General features: G+C 44.0%; 1 protein-coding gene across 6 annotated transcripts in view; it reads left to right on the top strand.

Annotated features, from left to right (window-relative positions):
- Positions 1 to 25,429, top strand: part of UBR4 (ubiquitin protein ligase E3 component n-recognin 4) — a 125,564-nt gene that overhangs the window by 12,221 nt on the left and 87,914 nt on the right. For all 6 annotated transcript variants that reach the window (XM_075551336.1, XM_075551314.1, XM_075551322.1 and 3 more), the window contains exons 8-25: positions 103 to 227; positions 4,256 to 4,380; positions 4,939 to 4,998; positions 5,085 to 5,275; positions 8,732 to 8,831; positions 8,973 to 9,110; positions 9,548 to 9,665; positions 9,971 to 10,158; positions 11,882 to 12,041; positions 12,156 to 12,241; positions 17,166 to 17,335; positions 18,541 to 18,823; positions 19,429 to 19,564; positions 20,569 to 20,648; positions 21,094 to 21,222; positions 21,868 to 22,050; positions 22,195 to 22,317; positions 22,407 to 22,636. In XM_075551336.1, the coding sequence (XP_075407451.1) occupies positions 103 to 227; positions 4,256 to 4,380; positions 4,939 to 4,998; positions 5,085 to 5,275; positions 8,732 to 8,831; positions 8,973 to 9,110; positions 9,548 to 9,665; positions 9,971 to 10,158; positions 11,882 to 12,041; positions 12,156 to 12,241; positions 17,166 to 17,335; positions 18,541 to 18,823; positions 19,429 to 19,564; positions 20,569 to 20,648; positions 21,094 to 21,222; positions 21,868 to 22,050; positions 22,195 to 22,317; positions 22,407 to 22,636 (2,625 nt within the window). The remainder of the gene's footprint in view (positions 1 to 102; positions 228 to 4,255; positions 4,381 to 4,938; positions 4,999 to 5,084; positions 5,276 to 8,731; positions 8,832 to 8,972; positions 9,111 to 9,547; positions 9,666 to 9,970; positions 10,159 to 11,881; positions 12,042 to 12,155; positions 12,242 to 17,165; positions 17,336 to 18,540; positions 18,824 to 19,428; positions 19,565 to 20,568; positions 20,649 to 21,093; positions 21,223 to 21,867; positions 22,051 to 22,194; positions 22,318 to 22,406; positions 22,637 to 25,429) is intronic.

Raw genomic sequence — 25,429 nt, 5'->3', positions numbered from 1 at the left:
GGACTCTAGGAGGTTCAGCTGGTTGACTTTCTTTAGCTACCAGACTACAGAGGCAAGGGATTCTGTGAGACGATTTTGTTAATCTTCTCTGTTATGTTCCAGGTTTCATTCACTGGTGATTGATGTAACTATGGCCCTGGATACCCTTTCTCTACCTGTGCTGGAACCCCTTAATCCTTCTCGTCTTCAAGATGTGACCGTCCTCAGCCTAAGTTGTCTGTATGCAGGTGAGTGCTTATAGTGTCTGGTCTCATTTTCTCCGTGAAACTCAGGTCTACTCTTTGGAAGCCGCGAGTGTCCTTCTGGGCACTCTACCCTCTAGTTTAGTCTACTGTAGTCTCTTCACTCAAGGATCATTTAATAGCTCATCCAGGTGAAAATAAGACTCAGATCTTCAGAGATTTTCCAGTTCATCTGGTGGCGTTATATGCACGCTTGGTATTCTAGTATCCATGCATAGTAAGTAGGGGTCTTCTGGGTACAAGCCAAAATACCAAGTTTCATTGAGCTATTGAGATTAAACAACCTGTAAGTCCCTGCCCTTGGGGAGCCTGCAGTTGAGAAAGGATGCATAGACCGGGTTATATAGAAGCAATAAGAGAAGTATAGACCACTGTGTAGACATAAAGAGAGATGGGGTTTTTGCTGTGGGAGCAGGTTTGAGGAATGTGTTATGAAACAGGTACACGTGTTCATTTGGAAAAGTATAGCAATCTCAGAAGTTTACATGGTTCTGCAAATACAGATTTGGACAGGCAATCTTGGAAATTCCATCTCGGGAGCATTAAGAAAATGAGCTTTATTTTGCACATCTATGGGCAAATAATAATATAAAGATGGCTTCATCTTTGCTCATACAGACCTTAGAGTGTTTTTAAAATATAACCAAACTCTTTGGCATCAAGTCGATTCCTTTAAGACTGGGTAGAACTGCCCTGATGGATTTCCAAGATTGTCACTCTTTAAGGGAGTAGCCAGCCTGTCTTTGGACCACAGATCTGCTGCTGGTGGTTTCAAACTGCTGACTTTGTGGTTAGCAATCCCAATGCATAACCACTTCTGCCAGGAGGGTTCCTAAAGTATTTTAGATGCTATTCATCATTGACTTCTATTTGTCAAAGAAATTGAGTGAGAGGTGAGAAGACAGTACTAAGGAAGTTCAGAAGGGGAAGAGCTTACTTTGGGAACGGCAGCAGTCACGAACCAGCTCTGATGTATCACGTAAAGCAAGTGAGATTTTAGTTGGATATTTTAGAGAGGGAAAAAGCAGGGCCAAACGTACCCCAGAGTCTGAGAGAACATACAGTATATGATACATGTGCGCCTTTTTAAGTTTGTGCATGAGTGTTACAGAGCTGGAAAGAAAGTGTAGGGTCCAGGCACAAAGAACTTAGAATGCCAGGTTAAGGAGCTCATTCTGGAAACAGTAGAGACCCCTGTAGACTTTGAAGGTCATGTGGCCATAGCTGCGTTGTTGGAAACTATCCAGGTGGCACTGTGCCTTCCTGAACTAGAACAGCAAAAATAACCCAAACCTGTGGATGCACATGAGAATGTCCTTGCTCAGCCCACCTCCCGTATTGTTTTTGTTAAATCATTTTATTGGGGGCTCGTACATCTCTCATAATCCGTATATCCATCCATTGTGTCAAGCACATTTGTACATTTGTTGCCTTCATCATTCTCAAAACATTTGCTTTCTACTTGAGCCCTTGATATCAGCTCCTCATTTTCCCCCTCCCTCCCTGTGCCCCCTCCCCCACGAACCCTTGATAATACATAAATTACTATATTTTGTCATCTCTTAACACTGTCTGACGTTTCCCTTCACCCACTTTTCTGTTGTCCGTTCCACCAGGGAGGGGGTTATATGTAGATCCTTGTGATCGGTTCCCCTTTCTACCCCACCTTCCCAGTAGCACCACTCTCACCATTGGTCCTGAGGGGTTCGTCTGTCCTGAATTCCCTGTGTTTCTAGTTCCTATCTGTATCAGTATACAGCCTCTGGTCTAGCCGGATTTGTAAGGTAGAATTGAGATCATCACAGTGTGGGGAGGAAGCATTAAAAAACTAGAGGAAAGTTGTATGTTTCATCGTTGCTACACTGCACCCTGACTGGCTCGTCTCCTCCCCGAGACCCTTCTGTAAGGGGATGTCCAGTTGCCTACAGATGGGCTTTGGGTCCCCACTTTGCACTCCCCCTCATTCACAATGATCACACAGGCTAGTGTGCTTCTTCCATGTGGGCTTTGTTGCTTCCTAGCTAGATGACCGCTTGTTTATCTTCAAACCTTTAAGACCCCAGACGCTATTATCTTTTGATAGCCAGGCACCATCAGCTTTCTTTACCATATTTGCTTATGCATCCACTTTGTCTTCAGCAGTCGTGTCGGGAAGGTGAGCTTCATGGAATGCCAGTTGAATAGAACAGAGTGTTCTTGCATTGAGGGAGTACTTGAGTGGACCGCCTCCAGTATTTTAATGTCCTGGAGCTCTGCATTTAATTCTTCTATCTTTTAATTTGGGCTTTGTTAGTTTCTGTATTTGAATTTTTACATTTCCAGGGGTTTTTCTTGACTTAAATGTGGACCTTAGAGTATTTAGCCAGTGAGTAATTGTCAATTAGGATTAAAGATCCCTTAAAAGTTGGATTAAAGATCCCTTAAAAGTTGGATTAAAGATCCCAGATTTAAAAAAAAAAATTAAATCATTGCAGACTTGGTTTAGATTTGGTTTAAGAAAGGGATTTAGCTTTGATGCCTTGGAGAAATAACAAGATAGGCATTTGTCTTCATTTGTTAGGGCTGCCATCACAGGAAAATCTCAAGTTCAAAAGAGCAGAAATTTATTTTTTCATAGTTTTAGGAATCTAGGAGTCTAAATTCAGGATGCTGACTCTGGGGGAAGGCTCTCTCTGTCCCCCCTGGGGAAAAGCTCCGTGTCTCAGCTTCTCTGGTGGTCTCTGCAGCACTTGTTGGTAACCTGCACATGGTGTCTCATTTGTGCTTGCTTCTGTGCCCAATGTATTCTTTTTTCGTATTCAAAAGTGAGGAAGTTTTAAGAAACCTCCTATACTGTATGCCCTCAATAACACAACAGAAAACCTTGTTCCCAGATGGGATTTCTCCTACAGGTGTAAAGAGTTAGGGTTCTGACATATATTTTGAGGGAGGACACAATTCAATCCATAATGGGATTTTCCCCACACAATCTAAAAGCTTTTAAATCTATTTTTCATTTTTTAAGGAAGATGAATATATTTCATATTTAAAAACTGTTTCAGATTTACAGAAAAATTGGAACAGACAATACAGAATTCCTGGATGTCTGTCCCCATCCCTCACCCCAGTTTCCCATATTATTGACATCGTAGATTAGCGTAGTACATGTAGTTGACAAGCCTATATTGAGACCTATATTGATATTGTTGTTAATGAAGATCCCTAGTTGCATTAGGGTTCGCTTTGTATTTGCTCTATCCCCACCCCACCCCCACCTCTGCAACCAATGATCTTTGTCTCTATAGTTATACCATTTCCTGAATGTTACAGAGTTAAAATCAGACAGTATGATTTTTTAAAAAACATTTTATTAGGGGCTCATACAAGTCTTATCACAGTCCATACATATACATACATCAATTGTATAAAGCACATCTGTACATTCTTTGCCCTAATCATTTTCTTCTCCTCTTTTCTTTTTTTACATTTTATTAGGGACTCATACAATTCTTATCACCATCCATACATATACATACATCAATTGTATAAAGCACATCCATACATTCCCTGCCCCAATGACAGTATGATTTAAGGTGCTTTTGTAGTTTGATAGCTGGTATCTTTTTCTTGCTGAATACCGTTCCATTGTGTGGATATACCTGTGTGTTTATCCACCTATTGAAGGGCATCTTGGTGGTTTCTAGTTTTTGGCAATTATCAATAAAGCGTTGGCGGCGTTGTTTGGCTCAGTTTGGATTGCTAACTGCCAGCAGGAGAAGGATGAGTCTATCTGCTCCCCAAAAGAGTTTCAGCCTTGGGAATCCGACACAGAGTTGCTGTGAGTCAAAAGTGGCTCACTGGCAGTGGGTTTCACTTTGGTTTTAGAAATGTCATGTGCAGCTTGATATGTGACTTTCAACTCACTTGGGTGATGGCTGTATGGCGTGTATACCTCTAGTCATCAAATAACGGAGGTGCTTTTTCTGCGAGTCTTTCCATGGCTAGAATTGAAATCCAGGCATCTTCTTTTTCAGGTGTGAGTGTGGCAGCCTGCATGGCCATTCTTCACGTGGGTGGTACCCAGCAGGTGCGGACAGGGTCCACCAGTTCCAAAGAAGATGACTATGAAAGCGATGCAGCTACTATTGTCCAGAAATGTGTAAGCCACACCTCCGGGGCTACGGGGAGCTGTCCTGAGTCAGATCCTACAGCACCATCAGGTCGACTTTCTTCTTTGGTCTAGAGGGAAGCACTGAGTGATTATCACACTCCTTCCCTTTGGGTATTGGGTCGCAGAGGTAGGCATTCGGCTGGCTTATTAGTTGGATTGGTTTCCATAAGTGTTTCCCTGTTCTCCGTTGGTTCACCGGAAAGCACTCCAGTTTCATTGTTGCAGTGAACCTTAGAAAAGATTTACTCAACAAATGTTTCTGAGGTCTTCCTGTGTATCAGTGTGCTTTTAGTGAAGACGTGCAATGGACGAAAGCATTTCAGATGAGAGAGACAGTGACTTGACGTGGAGTGGCGTGCTGCTGTGTGTAGACTGAGGGAGTCAGAACCTCTCTCTCTGTGAGAGCTGAGGGAAAAGAGGAAAGTCCAGTGGACCTGTAGCATTGAAAAGTGACCTGAGGGGGTTGAATTAATTTGGGGAAGGATGTAACATGTACAGTGAAATGTGTCAGTTTGCTCAGATGTTTGAATGTTTGCTTTTGGACAGCTTGAAATCTATGACATGATTGGACAAGCAATCAGCAACTCCCGCCGGGCTGGTGGTGAGGTAAGAACCTGTGTCTCCTGTTCTCGTGGTCTCTGAGATGTGAACCTCTCCAGGCTCATATCTGTATTCTGTGTCTTTTGTAACAGCACTATCAGAATTTCCAGCTGCTGGGTGCCTGGTGTTTGCTCAACAGCCTTTTCCTCATCCTGAACCTCAGTCCCACCGCCCTGGCTGATAAGGGCAAGGAGAAAGACCCCCTGGCTGCCCTTCGAGTGAGAGACATCCTTTCTCGTACCAAAGAGGGAGTGGGCTCACCTAAACTCGGGCCTGGCAAAGGGTATGTGTCTACTCAGCTGTCACCTGTGTGTGCTTGTTGGCCTTTTTCCTTGTCATTTTATGTTGGTGGGGTCTAGCACCACTTCTCACTTGCATGCTGCTGGAAACATTTGCCTCCGGTTAAGATCAGAGCCCGACGTAACAGAAAAGAAGGGTGGATGATTCGCACCTACTTAGAAGCTTCCTGGAAGAAAAACCTGGTGATCAGCTTTCAGAAAGAATACAGCCAAGGAAACCCGACGGGGCAGTTTGACTCCCATCACCTGGGGGTGGGGTAGGGGCGTAGGGGGTGTTGCTGCGAGTGACAGTCGGCCTGCCAGCTCCTCACAACAGTATAAAGGGTCCCCGCGAGTCAGAATTGACGCAATGGCAGCGGGTTTGGGGTACCAACATTACCTAGTTTGAATTTAGAAACGAAGGTAAAGAACACATGTATTTTGGATGAGTTATTATCCATTCCCCAGTTTTCTTCCCTTATTAGCACGTAGAGAAAACATCTTTTCGGTACTGTGCGTATGAGAGTTTTCATGAGGTTGAAGTCAGGGAAGAAGCATGGTTCTGTTTAATAAAGTGGGTTTTTGGAGTTGAAGTGGAGTGTTCACTTGATTTTTAACTTGTAAAGTGAGGGTCCTTTTAGGCTTTGTAGCTTGCTGTGTGAAACATTTGCTACCATTTGATGACATCTGGGTGAATAGTTCTTTCTAGGAGACAAGCTATAGCTATGACTTCTCTTCTGTCTGAGGCTTTATTTTCTAAGTCCCGGCTTATGTGTGTATCTCATTTATCTGTTGTGTCCCTATTATGTAACTCTAACTCCCTGTCATTGAGTCGATTCTGACTCATAGCGACCTTGCAGAACAGAGTAGAACTGCCTTTGTGGGTTTCCAGTGCTGTGAGTCTTTATGCGAGCAGAAAGCCTCCTCTGGACCAACCAACAGGTAAGGCCATGATAAAGGAGAAAAGATGGAAGTGGTCAAGGATCTAATCTTGCTCGGATCCATAGTCAGTATTCATAGAAACAGCAGTCAAGACATCAAGCCACACATTACATTGAATGACCCTGCTGCACAGTATCTCTTTACTGAAGGGCAACTGTGTTACTTTGAGGAATCAGTCTTAAGGTGCACTTGACCCAGCCGTGGTATTTCTGGTCACCTTATGTGCAAATGAAGGTTGGACATTAAGTAAGGAGGAAGACCACAGAAAAATTGATGTATTTGAATTTTGGTGTTGGTGAAGAATATTAAAAAATACCCTAGACTGCCAAACAGATCCGTCTTGGAAGAAGTACAGCCAAAAGGCTCCTTAGTGAGACTTCATCGCATGTACTTTGGGCAGGGCATCCTTGGTAAACTAGAAGGCTGAGAGAAGGAGGACGGCCCTGATGTGGAAGTCCCAGTGACCGCAACCACGGGCTCCAACACGGCAGCATTCGTGAGGTCGACATAGGGCCTCCTGGTGGGGTTGCGTCTGTCGTGCAGAACTGACTGGATGGCCCTCCATCACAGCTTGGAAGAAGGACAGTCAGAATGCTCCTTAGAAGACGCCTGCATTTTGAACATGTTAGCCAGAGGGACCAGTCTCTAGATGAAGACATCAATCTTGATAATGAACAGGACCATCGGAAAAGAAGACCCTTGCCAAGATGGATTGCCACAATGGCTGCAACATTGGGCTGAGACACAACAGTAGTTGTGAGACTGGCCCAGGACCAGGCAGGGTTTCATTTAGTTGCATATACCCCCACCTAACAACAACAGTGGTGCAGCCAGCTCACCCGAGATATACTTTAAAAGTACTCCTGACACAATCTGGCAGTGTCTGAGGACATAAAAGATGGCATCACTATATTTTTGTCTGAAGTAATTGGGCTGTGTGATTTAGTAAAAGGGGACACTGGTGTAGGAGTGTGTCGGAAGGCATAAGGAGTTTGGTCTTGTGCATGCTGAGTTTAATGTGACTGAAAGACATCTGATGTTGAGTAAAGAGTTGGGCCCTAAATCGAGTTGAAGAATGTCATATTCTAGACCTTGTTCAGTAAGTTATTCACCACGTGTCTTCTCTGTGCCAAGAGTCTGTGTTGGTCCTAGACGTGCTGTGATTAGAGAAAACAAACAGACAAACAAAAACCCTCACACAATCCCATGAGACATGAAAGAAGTATTTATTCAATACATGTAAAATTTCAATGGAAGCCTTTGACTGGTAAGGGCAATTAAGACAGGAAACACTGAGGGAACATTAAAATTTGCATTAAGCACTGGCCACGGTAGGCTGTAGGAAAAGTAGATGTGAGTGTTTGAGAAGGAACAGTGATTCGTGGATTCGTGGTTTCATTGGTGGTTCCCCGCAGTCCTGGCGTTGGCGAGGGGAATAGGAGCATGCTGATAGATCTGTCCTTGGAGACAAATGCAGTTCCATCTTAAAGATGGCTGTTGTTTCTTCAGATTTTAAAAAGAATATGTTAGATAAATAGCCATAAACATGAGCATAAGAAGAAAAGATCACCCCAAATTCTGACATTCAGATTTGTCAACCTTGCTCCACAGATTTTGCTGTGATACACAAGTGTAAAATATGTTTCCATAAAAGGAATCACTGTATATAAACTGTGCTGTGGACATCTGTGCAATGTTGCTGATACAGATTTGACATGATTTTTAGTAAGCTAGTGGTATCCTGTATAGATATACCATAGTTAAAGTGATTCCCCTGTTGGTGAATATTTAGGTTGTTCTAAACTTCTTATTTTGATAAGTCTCATTTTGCTAGGCCTTCTTAAACATAAATCTTTGTGAACTTCATTATTGCCTTTGGCAAAATTCCTAGAATTACAGTTATGACAAAAGGCACATGCATTTAAGAATTTGAAATGTTTTGCCAAAACTGCTCTTCAGAAAAGCAGTACAAATTTCCATTCCCATCAACTCTGTGTGCCCATTTCTCTAAGTTCTTCTGACAATGGGCGCATTATTAGTCTTCATAGTTGCTCATCTTAGAGGAGGAAAGTACTATGTGGTTGTTATTTGTATTGCTTTGATTGCTAGTGTGAGTGTTCCCTTTCACACATCTATCGGTTCATTGAGTTTCTTTTTCGTCAGCTGCCTTGTGTTTGGCCTGTTGCTCTGTGGCGCTGATCCTCTTTGCTCACTGGTTTACACGAGCCCCTTTTGAGGTAGATTTATGACCTCTTGTCATATGCACATCTTGGACAAAAGAACACCCCATAATTTGGAAGAGTTTCTTCACTGTGTGTGGACCCTTAGGCTGTTCATGGATGGGCTTCTGATCTTCAGATAGTTTATGTGGGTTTTGTGGGGCAGTGTAGTTTTTCTCCACTGGAAAAAGCTCATCCTCAAAGGGATCGTGGACCCCACAGGCCACAATGTAGTGCCTCCGAGGTTGATTCACGGTCAGCATTTCTATCTCAGGGCTGGTCTTATTTTTCCTTTTGCAGACATCAAGGATTTGGAGTGCTCTCGGTAATATTAGCAAACCATGCCATCAAGCTGCTGACATCTCTCTTTCAAGACCTGCAAGTGGAAGCTCTGCACAAGGTGAGGAGGGTACATTTGTGGGAGCCCTCCCCTGGGGGCCAGGCTGCTCACTATTGGATAAGCTAGCGTGATCCACCAAATCAAGAGGTCATTTGATGTTCATGCATATCATTAATTCTCTTTTGATGTCGTTGCCTTCAGAGTTGGGAGACAGACGGTCCCCCTGCAGTCCTGAACATTATGGCCCAGAGTACGTCCATACAGAGGATCCAACGGCTCATCGACTCCGTCCCCCTGACAAATCTGCTGCTGGCCTTACTCTCCACTTCCTACAGAAAGGTGGGGATTTGAAAAAGCTTCTAATGGTTATATAACCTGCTCTGACCTTACATAATGACTCATTGCAAGCTCAAGTTTATAGTAGTGTTTTCAAAATGAGATCATTTTGTAATGAGTTGACATAGCTCAATGTTTGATTCAGTTATTGATGGAGAGCATCGTGAGATTATCATGGCTGTTAGCGGATTTGTGACAATTGGCGTGCTGAAGCAAAACATAAGCAAACACTGTGGAAATGATTGTTTTCCAAGTCGTTACCAGACCCATGGTTGGGTGCTTCTGCAAGGTGCATTGATGAATGTCTAGGCAAAATATTAGAAGGAATGCTTCGTGAGTTGAACAGAAAGAACAAGCAGTGTTCCATGTGGTGAATGAGACTCAAGGGGGAACGCCCCGTTGGTAGTGACCCAAGAGAACGCGCTGTCCCTGTTCCCTAGGCGTGTGTCCTCCAGCGTCAGAGGAAGGGCTCCATGAGCAGCGACGCCAGCGCCTCCACGGACTCCAACACTTACTATGAGGATGACTTCAGCAGCACCGAGGAGGACAGCAGCCAAGGTAGAGGCCTCTCTTGCTCCTGCGGAGACAGGTGCCGTCTCCACCAGGAGCTTCCCCAGTGGCTTCCTCTGAGACGCTTCTCTGTCCGCCTGCCTTTCTTTTGACCTGGGCACTTTTCTAAAGCAGTACATGGCAAACATTTTAAAGAGCTGTTATTTTGAGAGTGACGAGGGCAACAAATGTACAAATGTGCTTGACACAATGGATGGATGGATGGATTGTGATAAGAGTTGTACGAGCCCCCAATGAAATGATTTATACAAACAAACAAAATCTGTCATTTTGTCAACTTTTCTCTTATTCAGATGATGACAGTGAGCCTATTTTGGGGCAGTGGTTTGAGGAGACCATCTCCCCAAGTAAAGAGAAAGTGGCACCGCCTCCGCCCCCCCCTCCCCCTCCGCTGGAGAGCTCGCCTCGAGTGAAAAGCCCTAGTAAGCAGGCCCCTGGTGAGAAGGGCAACATTTTGGCTAGTCGAAAAGATCCTGAGTTGGTAAGAGTGGCTTTCTTAAGTTCTCTGGGGACAGGGAAATGAGTAAAAGGGGTTGAGAAGCGGATCATTTGAACTAGCTTATTTGGTAGGTTGTGTAACTGTGATGTTTAAAGGCATCTTATTTTTGTGTTGGTTATGTTTGATTAAATACCTTGCGATCCTGTTTCCTTGATTGAGAGTAGCTTAGCTGGTGGCTTCGTACTGAAGCTTTTCTAATCCACCCAGTGGCTCCCTGGGAAAGTGATCTGGTGATGTGCTCGTGTAAAGACTGCAATCGAGGGAACCCTGTACGTTCTCCTCCATCAGGTAGGGCCAATGTGAGTTGGATTGAGTCAATAGCACTCAACAGCTTATCGTTTGCAATCAGACAGAAGTGAGTTTGAGTCCTGCTTCCACCACTTACTGACTGGGCGACTTTGAGAAAGAATCTGAACTTCCCTAAGCCCTAGTTTTTTATTTTTAAATTCAATAATAGTTTTTTTGACATAACTTACACAATCCAGTATCTCGATTCACATCCAATTCTCAATTCTGTTGTTTAGTCCCAAGACAAGTTATATAATCGTCAATGCTATCAGCTTCCTCTTCTGCCTTTGTCCTCCCCCCCTTCCTATATCCTCAGGGAACTGTTACTCCTGATTTTGTTTTGTTTTTCTTTAAGCATCACCTTCCCTCCACCCCCTACTCCCCCATTACTCTTTCTTAACTTTATGTACTGAACAGTCTTGCATATACAAATGAATATACTTGAATCTAACATGACTAATGAGGGAAAACAAATACCTTAATAGTAAGGGGAGGAAACACAAGTAACCAGAGGTTACTTATGTGGTCATCAGTACCGTGCTGCACCTTGTCTGAGCCCTCGTTTTCTTATCTCCTGTAATAAGGGGATTATGGTACCTGCCTCCTAGAATGTCAAGAAGAATTAGAGTATATTTTTAAGGTCCTTAACAGATTTGATACACCATACATGTTTTCTGACTATTCATTCATTAATATTTATTGATAACATACTAAACAAACATCTGCCCTCTCTTGAAGACGTACTCCTGAACTTGTCAGACACAGTTCTTGCTTAGAACTTACAGTTTAGTCAAGGATGTGGCTTTAAAAATACCTACACACTTATTTTTCACTTTAATTTTGGGAATTCTACTCGAGCTACCCTATGTAGATTAAGAACTGCCCCTTGTGTTTCCAAGGCTGTAGATCTTTACGTGAGCAGAAAACCTCATCTTCATCCCACAGGGCAACTAGTGGATTCGAACAGCTGAATTTGCGATTAGCACCAGTTTATGACTCACTATGCCATCAGTGATCCTTTGGGAATTTTATATGTGTAAAATGACCATTAATACAGGCTTTAGAGTTTGATATATTGATAATATGTTAGAGCAAGACAAGACAAGATGGGAGAGCATGGGAGAAATGGTTCATTCTTTCCACAAGAACAGAAATTCCTTGTCTTCATACAATATTTTGTGTTCTTTGTATTTAACAGGCATATCATTTTGTGTACCTGGTGAAAATTAATAAGAAAGATGATCATAATTAATCCCACCATAGGTGACTTAAGATCTGACACTTAAAAAATATTTATCTGTTGCTTTAATATGTAATACAGTGTGTTTATTACTTGAGACTTCCAGGTGTATTTTCTTATTTGTATTCAGGGTTTGTAGAAGCTCTGTTTATGAACTTTATCTTTTTTTTTTTTTAGTTTTTAGGATTGGCTTCCAACATACTGAACTTCATCACCTCTTCCATCTTGAACTCTCGGAATAACTTCATCCGAAACTATCTGAGTGTATCTCTTTCAGAACACCACATGGCCACCCTGGCCAGCATTATCAAGGAGGTGGACAAAGATGGACTGAAGGGTCAGTGGAGGAGAGGGGATACATCCATGCCTGGCGGATTTGCTTCCTTGTGGACTTTGACTGTTGAACTCAGCAGAGGATTCTGGAATAATTGGTTTTCTCATTGGCCTTCAGGTTCATCGGATGAAGAGTTTGCTGCTGCTCTGTACCACTTCAACCATTCTTTGGTTACCTCTGACCTTCAGTCGCCTAACCTGCAGGTGTGTGTGACCTCTCCCTATCCCAGCGAAGCACTCTGCAGCAGCTCTCTTAGGCTCTGGTGGTTTCTCCTGTTAAAGAACATAGTTGCTTGCTGAAACCCATCACTGAAAAGACTATTGAGAGAGTATTCTAGTGTGTACTTTTGCCTTAATTAGTATAATTTCAAGGAAACAAGGGAGGGGGGCTTTATACCCAAGTCACTGAGGAGGCTTACAAAGAAGACTACAAAAGTAAACCCCAAAGACCTCCCAGTGGCTATCCTGGTAGGAAAATGGGCAGAATGCACAAGAAAGCAGTTTATAACCACGTAGTTGTTAGGTGCTGTTGAGTCAGTTCCGCATGGGCGCTCCCATTTGCATGTCAGAATAAAGCACTCCCCACCTTTCCTCATCCTTGTAATTGTTAGGCTAGTGCTCCTGGTGTAGCCCCTGTGTCAGTCCAGCTTCTCCAGGGTCTTCCCCTTTGCCGCTGCCCCTCTACTTTAGCAAGCATAACGCCCTTTTCCAAGGACGGGCTCTCCTCATAGAGGCCCAGAAGTTTTGCCATCTTCTCTTCCAAGGAGCCCTCTGGCTGTGCTTTGGCCAAGACAGAACTGTTCATCCCTTGGTCAGTCCACGGACTTTCAGTTTTCGTCGCCAACAACATAGTGCAAACGCATCCATTTTTCTTTGGTCTTCTGACTCAGTGTTCAACTTTCACACGCATGTGAGACAATTGAAAATGCCATGGCATGAATTGAGTGCACCTTAAGCCTCAAAGTAACATCCTTCCTTTGTAACATTTTAGAGAGATCTGTGTCTCCATTTATCAGGTTGTTACCTATTGGTCCATTGTAAGGGATTTTGGTTTTCTGTGCATTGAGTTGTAATCCATGTTGAAGGCTGCAAACTTTGATCTTCACAGCAAGTGCTTCACGTGTTCTTCACGGTTAGGAAGCAAGGGCGTGTCTTCTCTGTATCAAAGGTTGTTACTAAGCCTTCCTCCAATTCTGATGCAGTGTTCTTGTTCCCAAGTCCAAACAATAGGAAAGAAAGGTTTCTCCTCTGGAGCAGTCATCCTCAACCTTCCTTTCATACAGTGCCTCCTGGTGACCCCAACCATACACTGATTTTCGTTGCTACTTCATCACTGTAATTTTGGTATTGTTATGAATCATAATGCAAATATCTGATATGCAGGATATATTTTCATTGTTACAAATTGAACATAATTAAAGCATAGTGATTAATCACAAAACAATATGTAATTATATATTGTGAAATATTTGTGTCTTCCAGTGGTTTAAGTTTGACCCCCCCCCCTCCCAAGGGGTTGTGACCCACAGGTTGAGAACCACTGTGCTAGAGAATGGAACCTTTAAGACTCCTTGTAATAATGTCCTCTGAACATTTGTAAAGTAATTCCAGATCTTGTGTGGACATGCACCTTGACTGCCCGTAATGACTGGCCTTCTGAGAAAAGATATCCTTAGACATACGTTCATCCTTTCTCTAAACGTGATACTTAGGAAGAGAGTGAAGGCTAGTCAGTCTAACTTTACTATGCTATTGAATTCCATACCTTGGGCCTTTTTTCATTTTTTAATTCATTGGGAGTTATTGCATACATCATTCTTATTTTGCATGGAGTAATGTAGAAAGCCTCTTTACCCAAGGTGCCCAACTTCTGTTGCAAGACACAGTGACCTCTAAGGGAAGGTAATAGAATATATCCCAATCCATCAAAGTAAAATACAAGTTAAATCTTTATATTGCCTCCAACTGGCAAGGCAACAAAGAATTATGACTTAAGTGTGGGAGGCCTGTTTCAGGGAGCCAAGCCCTGGGTTTTGTTTTAGACTAGAAGTTTGGGAGGCCAGTAAAGTGAACATGTCTAGAAGTGTTGGAAGTGTGAGCTTCAAGTCCAGGAGTTAAGCAGATCGGTAGCTTAGGTTTGGGACTTATCCACAAAGAGGCATTTGTTGAAGACGGATGGAGGACAATGAGAGAGGAACGCTGAGGCCTCAGAAGTTCCAACGTTGACAGCTGGGTTCTGCTGCTTCACGCTGGTTCCATTTTTTTTCTCACTCAGCCACTTTCTCTTAATTGGAGCTTGTTGAAAGTTGGCGTCCTGGATACAGTTTTCAGGGGGAAAATGTGATGACCCCAAACAAGACAAGACTAAAAAATAAGAGCTCATTTCTTGTGGCGGAGACAACACAGAAATAAACAGTTTCCTCTCTGAAGGACAAGTCTTCAGTAGCCCCCACTTTATGGCGGGAATTAGTTCCAATGAGTGTTGCCCGTTGGTTCTCAATAAGTAGACTTTTTTTTTTAAGTTTTCATGATTTTTTTTATCAGTATCTATAAATCTGATCTTTATTTGAGGGTTGGAAACATAAACATATAGATACAATTTAATCCATCTGAAAAAGATATGCTAGACTATTAGAACTGATTGTGATAATGTGTGTACAATTCTTTTAAGAAGTTATTTAACTATTGAGGTGTGTATGTAAATCTATATCAAGAAAACTACTTAGAAAAAAAGTTAAAAGAAACCAGACTTGACCAATGGTTACCATGGTTAAAGGAGAAAGAGTTACTGCTTAGGAGGCATGGAGTGTATGGTAACGGTGGTGGAATAATGGAGAAGGATAGCAATGTTTGTACATCACAGAGCCTTTAACCAGTGGCACTGAATTATACACGTAGAGGCGGTTGAATTGGAGAATGTTTTGTTGTGTATGATTTTGCCACAATGAAAAAAATAATCACATGAATAACAACAACCAAAGAAAGATACACTGGTCAAAACAGTTTGTCTAACAATAAAGAAGAAATGGATGACATTCGCATTGTCATTTGTGGTAGTGACTCCATTTGTGGAATGTTCTGGATTATCACTGGGCATGAGGAGGTTAGTGCATCTAGTCAGAACATTAGTGAGAGCTATCTGTGTGGTCATTTTCCCTCGTATATTTCTTGGTTCCGTCTAGTGATCATCAGTGCTTGGGTCCATGTTTAAAGCAGTTGAAGCCCAATTTCTGTTAGAAGAAATTTCAACCAATCCTTTGTCTGTAACTGATAACCTTGACCATCTGGAGGGCATGTCTGAGGAGGAGAGCATCGGTTCCTTACACACGGCAGCACTAATGGTAACCACAGACCAGCCTGCTGCCCTCGGCTTGATTCCAACTCAGAGTGGCCGCATGCAGAATTTCTGATAGCCTCCTCTTTCTCCCGCGGAGCAGCTGGTGCCTGCGAGCCACTGCCCTTGGAGCGACAGTTCAGTCCTTACCCACCAGCAGCACCAGAGCTCCTTCACCAATGCTGAGATGTAGACGAGACAAAATGGAGGAAGAGCTCAGGAAACACAGTCGTCAGTGTAGTCCGTGCTCCCTTGAGGGCCACCTGCACCAGTAGCTTTATAAGGAGTTGCTTGCACGCTTTTCAACCAGTTCATGGTTTAATATTCCCACGTTTCTGTGTAGACATGTCTGCATTGATTCACAGTTTGACATGTGTAGCCCCGTCTTTCAGCTTCTGCGTTTTGGAATTTGGCTCCGGAGGACATTTTTCCGTGTTGTGTCCTTGTCTTGACACCATTATGCTTGCACTGCCCCTTGAGTTGAACCCTTCCCTTGTCTCCCCCCGATATTAGGTATTACTAATACTGCTATGGCTTACCTTTCTGATGTACCTTAGTCATGCTTACTCTTTTGAACTGTTTCTTTGGAGTCAGAAATTGAGACCTTGTAGCTGTGTTGAGCCTAGAGGTTAAGAATATAGATTTTCGAGGTAAGCCTGGCCTTGTCACTTAGTAGCCGTGTGACTTTGGCAGTTTCAAATCTCCCTGAGCTTGATTTTCCTTATCTGTAAAATAGAACACCTACTACCTCCCCCAGGGATTGGGTCTGGGCATTTAGCGTGACGAGATAGGGACAGTGGCTTAGGCCAGTGCTTGGCTCTTGGGGACTGATGAGTAGTGTACATGTGAGCGACTGAACACTGATCTTTGCATGACTCCTTTCTGAAGAAGAGGGTCCTCGAGGATGTTTTATAAGTCTACAGTTCAATTTGGCAGGCTTAGAAATTGGTTCTGCATCCTGAGGTCACCATGATTTGTGTTTTCTGAAGCCAAAGCAGACACGTATCTGCTTTTCCGTGGGCATCCTACTACTCCGTGTGGGGGATCAGCGGGGTGTGCTCCAGAAGATAACTGGCAGCCGAGAGCTGTGAGGGGAAAGCTCATTGAAAGACATGCTGCCACTGGAGGCAACGAAGAGCCCTGATTAGTCCTAGATGCATCAGCCAATGGGCCTTGAGACCTTGTCGGCAGAATCCCTCTGCTGATGCTCTTAATTTATCATCTTTCACCTCCTCGGGTTGTTGGCTTTCCCTCTTTTAAATACTGTTTGTATTATGCATCTGGTTATGAAAGGCAAGCTGTTAGCGATAACATTTGCTCAGAATGTTCTCTTTTGCAGTCATCAACTGCTTATGTTCGGTCCATTTGGGAACGGGACCCAGATTGAGGTCATGCTTCCCTCTCTTGTCCAGGAGCCCATTTCTGCTCCTGGTTGGAGTCGTTGATGGGCTTGTGGGAGTTCTTTTTTATTTTGTGTCTCTTATTTGTTGAACTTTAGTGGTTCTCCCAGACCAATTCTCAGTTTGAATTTCTGAGCCCCTCTTTCTGTAATTCACTCCTTTCAATATTAAACAAGTAGGAGAAAGACGTGGCTTTCTACTCTTGTAAAGAGTTACGGTCTTGGAACCCCCCGAGAGCAGTTCTTTGCTGTCCTATAGGGTCACTATGAGTCAGAATCAATTCGAGGGCACTGAGAAAGAGCGAAGATATTAAAGAGACACTGGAGAGCATTCCTGGCCCTGTGGTTGTAACCCTGTCTTTTTCTTAATGGTCCCCATGTGTCTTTTGTCACAGAACACACTGTTGCAGCAGCTGGGTGTGGCGCCCTTCTCTGAGGGCCCTTGGCCGTTGTACATTCACCCTCAAAGCCTCTCTGTACTCTCCCGCCTCCTGCTCCTTTGGCAGCATAAAGCCGGCGCTCAAGGGGACCCTGATGTCCCTGAATGTCTGAAAGTTTGGGACAGGTAAGGTGTCGCCACAAGAAAGTCCTGTCGAAGAGATAACTCGCTTTGTTCACCTTCTCTGTAGATAACCCATGGCTTTGAGTGTTACTCTGATGTTGACGTTGAAAATGGGGAGGTGGGTGGAGCAGTGTGCTTCTAAGAAGGAGTACTGTTTACTAACCAGAAGTACAGAAATTGTACGCTGGAAAAGGAATCTTAGTTTAGTATGTGATGGATATGGCTATAATTATTTGATAGGCTCTGAATCCTGGACATGGTTAATTTTAGTTTGACCTGGATTTTTGAAAGAGAAGGAACAGGGAGGTCATTCCTGTCTTTGGTTATTTGAAACCACTTGGAATGACTTAGAAATCTTTTTGGACAAATTTTAAAGACCTTCTCCACTTGAGGGAAGCTTGGATTAATCATTTAAATCCCCTTTAGATGGGCCTATATTTGCCATTTTTGTTTACATGGTTTTGAATCTTCAAAGCACGTTGTTTTCCTAAAGGGCTTGTCTTTTCACGGCTGCACTCTGGGATCAAATAGCTCTAATGCTGTATTTGAGAAATCACAAAGCTCCTTGAGTGCCAAAGACCCCCAATATTCTTCCTTTTGGAATTTTGCTCAAAGGCCACGGCGAGGGGCTTCCTGAAAAGGGTGAGAGGGTGGGGAGACCCTTCTGAAAACCCAAATCGCTTTCCTAATAGCCAAAGGCAGTGGAAACAGTTGGCTGCATTCATTCCTTTTTGTGTCAAAGCTCTCTGACAAGTTCTTTGAATAGTTAAAAATATATACATATTGCTTTGTGGTTTTAAAATTATTTTCAACTATTGTCATGAAATGATTTTAACCCGTGTCATAAACTCTCAGACTAGGATTAAAGTACCATGTCAAATTTGGTGCAAGGAAAACGAGTTGAATGGAATCGACCTGCTCAGGTTCTGTCTGGGGAGCTTACAGTTCTTTCCATTGGCGCTAATGCCAGGTGGGCATTAGACAGCTGGACCACCGCCGGGAGAGCCGGAAAGGTCCCTGGGCACGTTTATTCGGAGTCCTTAGGACTCCTGTGGCCAACGTTTAGTTTTCCCTTGTTTAGCCGGTAGCACCCCCCCCCCCCACACACACACTCTCAATTTGCTACCGTAATTCCTCGATTTAAGAAACTCACCAAGTGTTTTGACTTTTCCCACCGGACGTACATCCTCTTCTTCTCTCTGTGGTAGGTTTTTGTCTACAATGAAGCAGAACGCCCTGCAAGGAACGGTGCCCAGTGAGGCGGAAGATCTGAATGTGGAGCACCTGCAGCTGCTCCTGCTCCTGTTCCACAACTTCACCGAGAAAGGCCGGCGGGCTATTCTGACCCTGTTTGTCCAGATCATCCAGGAGCTGAGTTTCAGCCTGGAAGCTCAGACGCGCGCCGCACCGCTCATCCTGGCTCGCCTCCTGTTGATCTTTGATTACCTGCTTCACCAGTACTCGAAAGCCCCGCTGTATCTGTTTGAGCAGGTACGGACGGCCTTATGCTTTTTTTTTTTAACTAAACTTTTCACGGAACTATTGGTGAGAATTATAATCTCAAGAGTTGCCATGGGTCAAAGCCAGATGGATCTCCTCCCTTCCTGTTTCAGGTGTTTGCTGTGAGGGGTTTGTGGGTTAGACCTTATCATTGTGCACTTGCACTTTATGGTCAGCTCCAAGTGCTGTTAGATGTTGTGATTTGAAGTGTTTGTAGACATTTAATTATCGGGTCCGTTCACAGTAGACTTAACTCCACTTTTCCTGTGTCTCACACAGCACTCTGTAAACACCAGCATTCTGTGAGTTGCCCAGCAGGAAATTTTGTGGGTTGGTAAATTCTTTTGTTGTGAGCTTCCAAAATGAATTTAGGAAAGCCAAGTTCAAGTTTACTGTGTCCAGCACTTCTTAAAATGATTCACGGAACACCTCCCTTTCAGCTGCATCAAAAGAACCTTTCCCAAAGAAGCCACAGGGAGCTCCTTTACGATTCTGTTTTGGTTTTCTGAATTGCCCAGACCCCGACACACCATACCTGGAATAAAGAGAATGGTGGCAGCGTGGCTTCCTTAATGTGAGCATTTGTGTTCTTAAAGGTACAGCATAACCTGCTTAGCCCTCCTTTTGGATGGGCAAGTGGATCCCAAGACAGCAGCAGCCGCCGGGCGCCCACACCTCTCTATCATGGGTTCAAAGAAGTCGAAGAAAACTGGTCTAAACATTTCTCATCAGGTCAGAAGTGGACTCCCCCATCCAATCTGTGGTCCCTGGCCTAGTCTACTCCCTCTGGGTAGCAAACAAGACACGGGAAGATAATTGATAGCACGTGATAGATAGTGTCTTGTCATTCTCTGAGGTAAATTGCACTTTCCTCATTTCCCTCAGAGACGTAGCTCTAGCCCACAGGATCAATGTCCTTTTGGGCCTTGGCGGCCGAGCACTCTGACATTCTCCCCAGTGTCGTGCACAGAGCCGCCGTCTGTGGGTTTGATGCGCGCTCATTCTCCTCCTGAGGCCTGTGAAGGGCTCTGTGGAAAGGCTCAGGTGCCTTTGTTAGGACTTCATTGTCGTTGCGACCCCTTTCTTCAATTACGTAGCCCCTTGGAGACTGGGAAGGCAGCATGCCCGTGTAATAATGCAGTTTCAGAGTAGCGTTTTGTTGAGTGCAGAGAACCGTAGTCAACTTCTGGAGCATAGGTTCCTAAGCCTATCTGCCCTACCACCCCTTTTTTCCAAAAAAAGAAAAACATTAGGATCCCCTGTACAACTCAATGAGTGTTTTTGTATTGTAGCCGATAATCCAAGTGGGAGCTGCTCTTGCAGTTCCCTGGATCCTTCCAGCACGAGCCCCTCCCTCCTGCCAGGGGCAGCACCACTCACTTTGTGCAACACTGTTCTAGAGCAGTGATCTCCGCTGGGGGTGGTTTTGTGTGCCTACAGGGTACAGTTGGCCATGGCAGACATTTGTGGTTGTCACAACTGGGGGAGAGTGCAACTGACGTCCAATGGTGGGGCACCAGGGGTGGCTACAGTGGCCCTGGTGGCACAGCGGTTACACGTTGGGCTGCTCACCTCTGGCCAGCAGTTGGAAACCACCAGTTCTCTGGGGAAAAAATGAGACTAACGCCAAGGTGGTGAAACAGCGTTCTAAAGCGTTTCCTAAATGCTTATATTTGAATGTCTTAAGCAAAGTTAAGAATGCAGTCATTCTTTTAACAAATAACCTTGGTTTTCAGATGCTGTACCACAACCCAGATTCTATTGTGTCCTGTCTCCAGAAGCCTCGGAGGATGATCGGAATCGACTTGATTCTGTGGTACCAGGAATTTTAAACCCTCATTTTACATATGGGTCAGGTGGCCTGTTGACACTTTCCCACTGGCACATAGGGGAAGGGGCTTATTGTAGAAGCCGATGTCATTGCGAGATGTACTTGCTGCAGCCACTTTGCGGCACCAGAGGCTTTTCCTTGGGGTTGACACGTGATTCTTAAAGGCGTTCGCTGTTGGCGTTTGTCACATTCGCAGGTGTTTTAAGGGCCAAGAAACGTTGCCTCTTTCACCCTAAAGCCTGCATGTGTGTGCTCACAGGAGCCTGTCCCTGAATGAGCTTACTGAGCAGGCATCTGCCACAGGTAGACATTCATGCCTACCACTTGAAGTGACACTTCGACAGTCACAAGATTAAACTTTAGTGCACGGGAAGTAGGAAAAGATATTTCAGAAATTAGGAAGAAACCACTGTCTGTCTCTCGGTGTTAGGCATGCGACGTTCTCTTCTCCAAACTTGTCAAGTACGATGAGCTGTACACGGCACTGACGTCCCTGCTCGCAGCTGGCTCCCAGCTTGATACCGTCAGGAGAAAGGAGACCAAGAACGTCACCGCCCTGGTAAGACCATGGGAGCCCAGCTGAGTCAGATCACTCAGGAAGCTTTTGTGTTGTGTGTGATTGTGGAGTGCCAGTCCTCCTACTCCAAACTCCCTTCTGGGGTCTAATCAGTGTGTCGACACGTCAAACTGACCGGCACTGTGTTATTTCCGTGCAGTGTGGGCAGTTGTGCTCACTGTAGAGCTAGCTTACCCTTTTTGTATGTTCGGTTAGCTTTCATTGACAACATTGCGGCCCTGTGGTGGTAGGGTTCCCGTGGCTGCTGCTCTCCCACTTGCGTTTCTTCTGTGGGCCGTGCATGTCTCTCTCCACCTCTGGGTGCTGTCATAGCAATTCCAGACCAACTGACTGTGGGTCTGTCAAAGGACAATGCCCTGCTCTCTTGGTTTCTTGGTCAATTCTTGGGGAGCCAAAGCTGTCGTAGAACAACCGTTAGGATTTATGAGATGTGAAGTGTATGGAACAGGTTTAGTGTGCATCTTAACACTTTCTGCTTTGGAAAGGTCTAGAGAGCTGATTGAAAAGTGTTAAATCAGGTGAAAATCAGCACTCCATGCAGTTCTGCTTTCAGGGTTGCATTTCAAAGGACCCCCTTGTGGCAATACCAAATGCTAACTCTGTGACTGCTCCTTTCGCTTCCCGCAGGAGGCCTGTGCCCTTCAGTATTATTTTTTGATACTGTGGAGAATCTTAGGGATTTTGCCACCTTCGAAGGGTTATATGAACCAGCTGGCCATGAACACCCCCGAGATGAGTGAATGTGACATCTTGCATACTCTGCGATGGTCTTCCCGCCTCCGGATCAGTTCCTATGTCAACTGGATAAAGGTACCGCAGTGTAACGCGGAGCCGCTCCTAGGCACACTCAGAGCCGTCAGTACTTTGCCTGTGGCACCTCTCTGAGGGTAGTGAACAATTTGGACTCTTCCGTATCTCACTCTCCTGAACATCTTTTTCTGGCTGTCCAAATAGGATCACCTTATCAAACAGGGGATGAAGGCTGAACATGCTGGTTCGCTCATAGAATTGGCGTCTACAAGGTGCAGCTCCGTAAAATATGATGTTGAAATTGTAGAGGAATACTTTGCCCGGCAGGTAGGTTTTATTAGAATGATAGTGACAGAACTTGGCTGCTCTCCTAGCCTGTTGCCACGACTAATAACATATCTGGGATGTTTTTCAAGATCTCGTCCTTCTGTAGCATCGATTGTACCACCATCTTGCAACTCCATGAGATCCCCAGTCTGCAGTCCATCTACACCCTCGATGCAGCGATCTCAAAGGCCCAGGTCTCCTTGGATGAGCACTTTTCTAAGATGGCTGCTGAGACAGATCCGCATAAGTCATCTGAGATCACCAAGAACCTACTTCCAGCCACGCTGCAACTCATCGACACCTACGCGTCCTTCACCAGGTACAGGGGACAGAGAGAGTGCAGCGGGGGATTGAGATTCTGGGTGGCTGACTTTCTCTAGGGGCCTGGAATTCCATAAATTGAATGGTGTAACTGTATGGACGACTTGGTCTGTAGGACCCTTCTGTGGTCCGGGATACTTTTTATTTTTACTTTTTATCAGCTTAGGTTCTTTTTCCTCTTGATACAACGTTTTCTTCTGTAATATGAAGTCTAGATGAGAGTATTTTCAAAAAGTTCACTAGGAACCAAGAAGAAACTTAATACCTATGTATTTTTAAATATTTTCTAGCATCTTACTGGTAAGATAGAACACAATGTTTTGAGAACGATGAGGGCAATGAATGTTCAAATGTGCTTTACACAATTGATATATGTATGATTGTGATAAGAGCTGTATGAGCCCCTAATAAAACGATTAAAAAAAAAAAGACAATCTAGTATTTCCAAATACTGCCACTTCTGTTCATAGATGAAGCCATTTATTTTTATTTATTTATTTTTTTAATTTTAACAACTTATTAGGGGCTCATAAAATTCTTATCACAGTTCATACATATACATACATCAATTGTATAGAGCACATCTGTACAGTCCCTGCCCTAATCATTTTTTTCTCCTCTTTTCTTTTTTTACATTTTATTAGGGACTCATACAACTCTTATCACCATCCATACATATACATACATCAATTGTATAAAGCACATCCATAATTCCCTGCCCCAATCATTCTCAAAGCATTTGCTCTCCACTTAAGCCCCTTGCATTAGGTCCTCTTTTTTTTTTCCCCTCCCTCCAGATGAAGCCATTTAAATAGCAATTGTCATGGCATGTTATTGGAGGAAAAATCTTTTATTTATTTATTTTTTAAAAATAACCTTTTATTTTGAGTTGGGTAAAGTTTACAGAGGAGATCAATTTTCCATTCAATAATTCATAGACATTTTGTTTCACCTCATTGATTACAATCTCCACAGTGAAATGTCACCCATCCTGCTTCCTTTCTTTCCCCTTTCCTAACCTTTCTGAACTCTGTCCTTGGACGGATGCTGCTCTTCTGATCTCCCGTGCTCGCTAGCGTTACTGCCCCCTGAGAGACCTGCCTCTAGGCGAGCTGCACATTGAGCTGGGGGGTGGGTTCACTTCTAGGCCTGAAGGGGCCGAGGCTCATAGTCTAACACCTCCGTCACTCTCTTTCCAGCCCACAATCCTGCTCTGTTTATAAAGTTAAAAAGCCTTTCTTTTTTTATTATTAATCATTTTATTGAGGGCGCTTAAAAATCTTAATAATCACATTCCATCATTCAGTTATATTAAGCACACTTGTGCATATTTTGCCGTCAACATTTCCAAAATATTTTGCTACTTCAGGCCTTAATATGAGCTCCTCTTTTTTCCTCTCACCCTCCTATCCTTGTGAATCCTTAATCCATTAGATATTATTATTGTTATTTTGTGTCTTACACTGTCCGTTGTCTCCCTTCACCCACATTTCTGTTATCCGTCCTCAGGGTGGGCGTGGGGTGGGCTATAAATCCAATTTGTGATGGTTTCCCCCTCAAACCCCTTACCCTCATGATAGTGCTACTCCCACTGCTGTTCCTGAGGGTTTTATCTGTCCTGAATTCCATGTGTCAAAAGCTCTTATCTATTATGCGTTTACTCCAGTCGAGCCGGATTTGTAAGGTAGGATGGGTCAGGGTAGTGCGGGGAGGAAGCACTCAGGAACGAGAGGAATGATGTGTGTGTCGTCAGTGCTGTGCTGCACCCTGGTTGAATCCTCCCTTCCTTGTGACCCTTCTGTGGGGGGATGTCCAGTTGTGTACAGATGGGTTTTGGGTCTCAACTCTAACCCCCTTTTTCACATCGATATAATTGTTTGTTGAAAAAAAAATCTTTCTTAATGTGTTGAAATTCAGCTCTTTTTATAACAAAGGTTGCAAATGGCGAGCTCTGTAAATTTGTTTTGGTTCATGTGCACAGAGTGTCAATATTTACTCACATATCAAGTTCACAGGCTTTTCTGAAATTGAAAGCACAGGCCACACTGGGCCTTGGTTCCCACGGGGCAGCAGGGCAGGCTGGAACTGAGGCACACAGCAGCCCTTGCTTGACCACTGAAACCCATGTTCCTCTAGGGCAGCGGTTCTCAACCCGTGGGTTGTGACCCTTTTGGGGGTTGAGCAACCCTTTCACAGGGGTTGCTTGATTCATAACAGTAGCAACATGACAGTGATGATGTAGCAGCAAAGATAATGATATGGTTGGGGGTCCCCACCACAAGAGGGTCTCGAAGGTTGCAGACCACTGCTCTAGGGTTTCATTGTGCAGCTCCGCTTCCACGGGGCCTTTGTCCTAAAAGGGTCATAAAACTGAACTAGCTCTGCCTTTAGTGTGGTGAATGCCCTGCCTTGGGGAGAGGACTGTTTCCCAAGGCAGAGTTGGAAGAACAAACCTGAGTAACAACTAGGAGTGCGTGCTGCATGCCTGCATCATGTTGAGATGCTGGATACAGCACTTCCCACACAGACCGAGAATCTGCCCTCTGGGACTTGTCATTCTGGAAATTAAATACCTTTGCTTTGAACACGGTTCGAGAGGTAAAATAAAACTTTTAAATTGCACTGTGGACTACTAGGTCAGTGCTTCCAAAACTGGAGAAGTACATTTGAGATGTAGGGTAGATAAGATTAAACAGTATTTTAAAAATAATTTTTAATAAGTATGGCATTTTTACCCCCTGATAGCAATGAACTTATACAATGTTTGCCCTTTTTTGATTGACAGACTTCA

The sequence above is a fragment of the Tenrec ecaudatus genome, chromosome 1 (genome assembly GCF_050624435.1).
Source record: "Tenrec ecaudatus isolate mTenEca1 chromosome 1, mTenEca1.hap1, whole genome shotgun sequence".
NCBI lineage: Eukaryota > Metazoa > Chordata > Mammalia > Afrosoricida > Tenrecidae > Tenrec > Tenrec ecaudatus.
The sequence above is the reverse complement of the archived record's forward strand: the minus strand, read 5'-3'. Positions and strand labels throughout refer to the sequence as shown.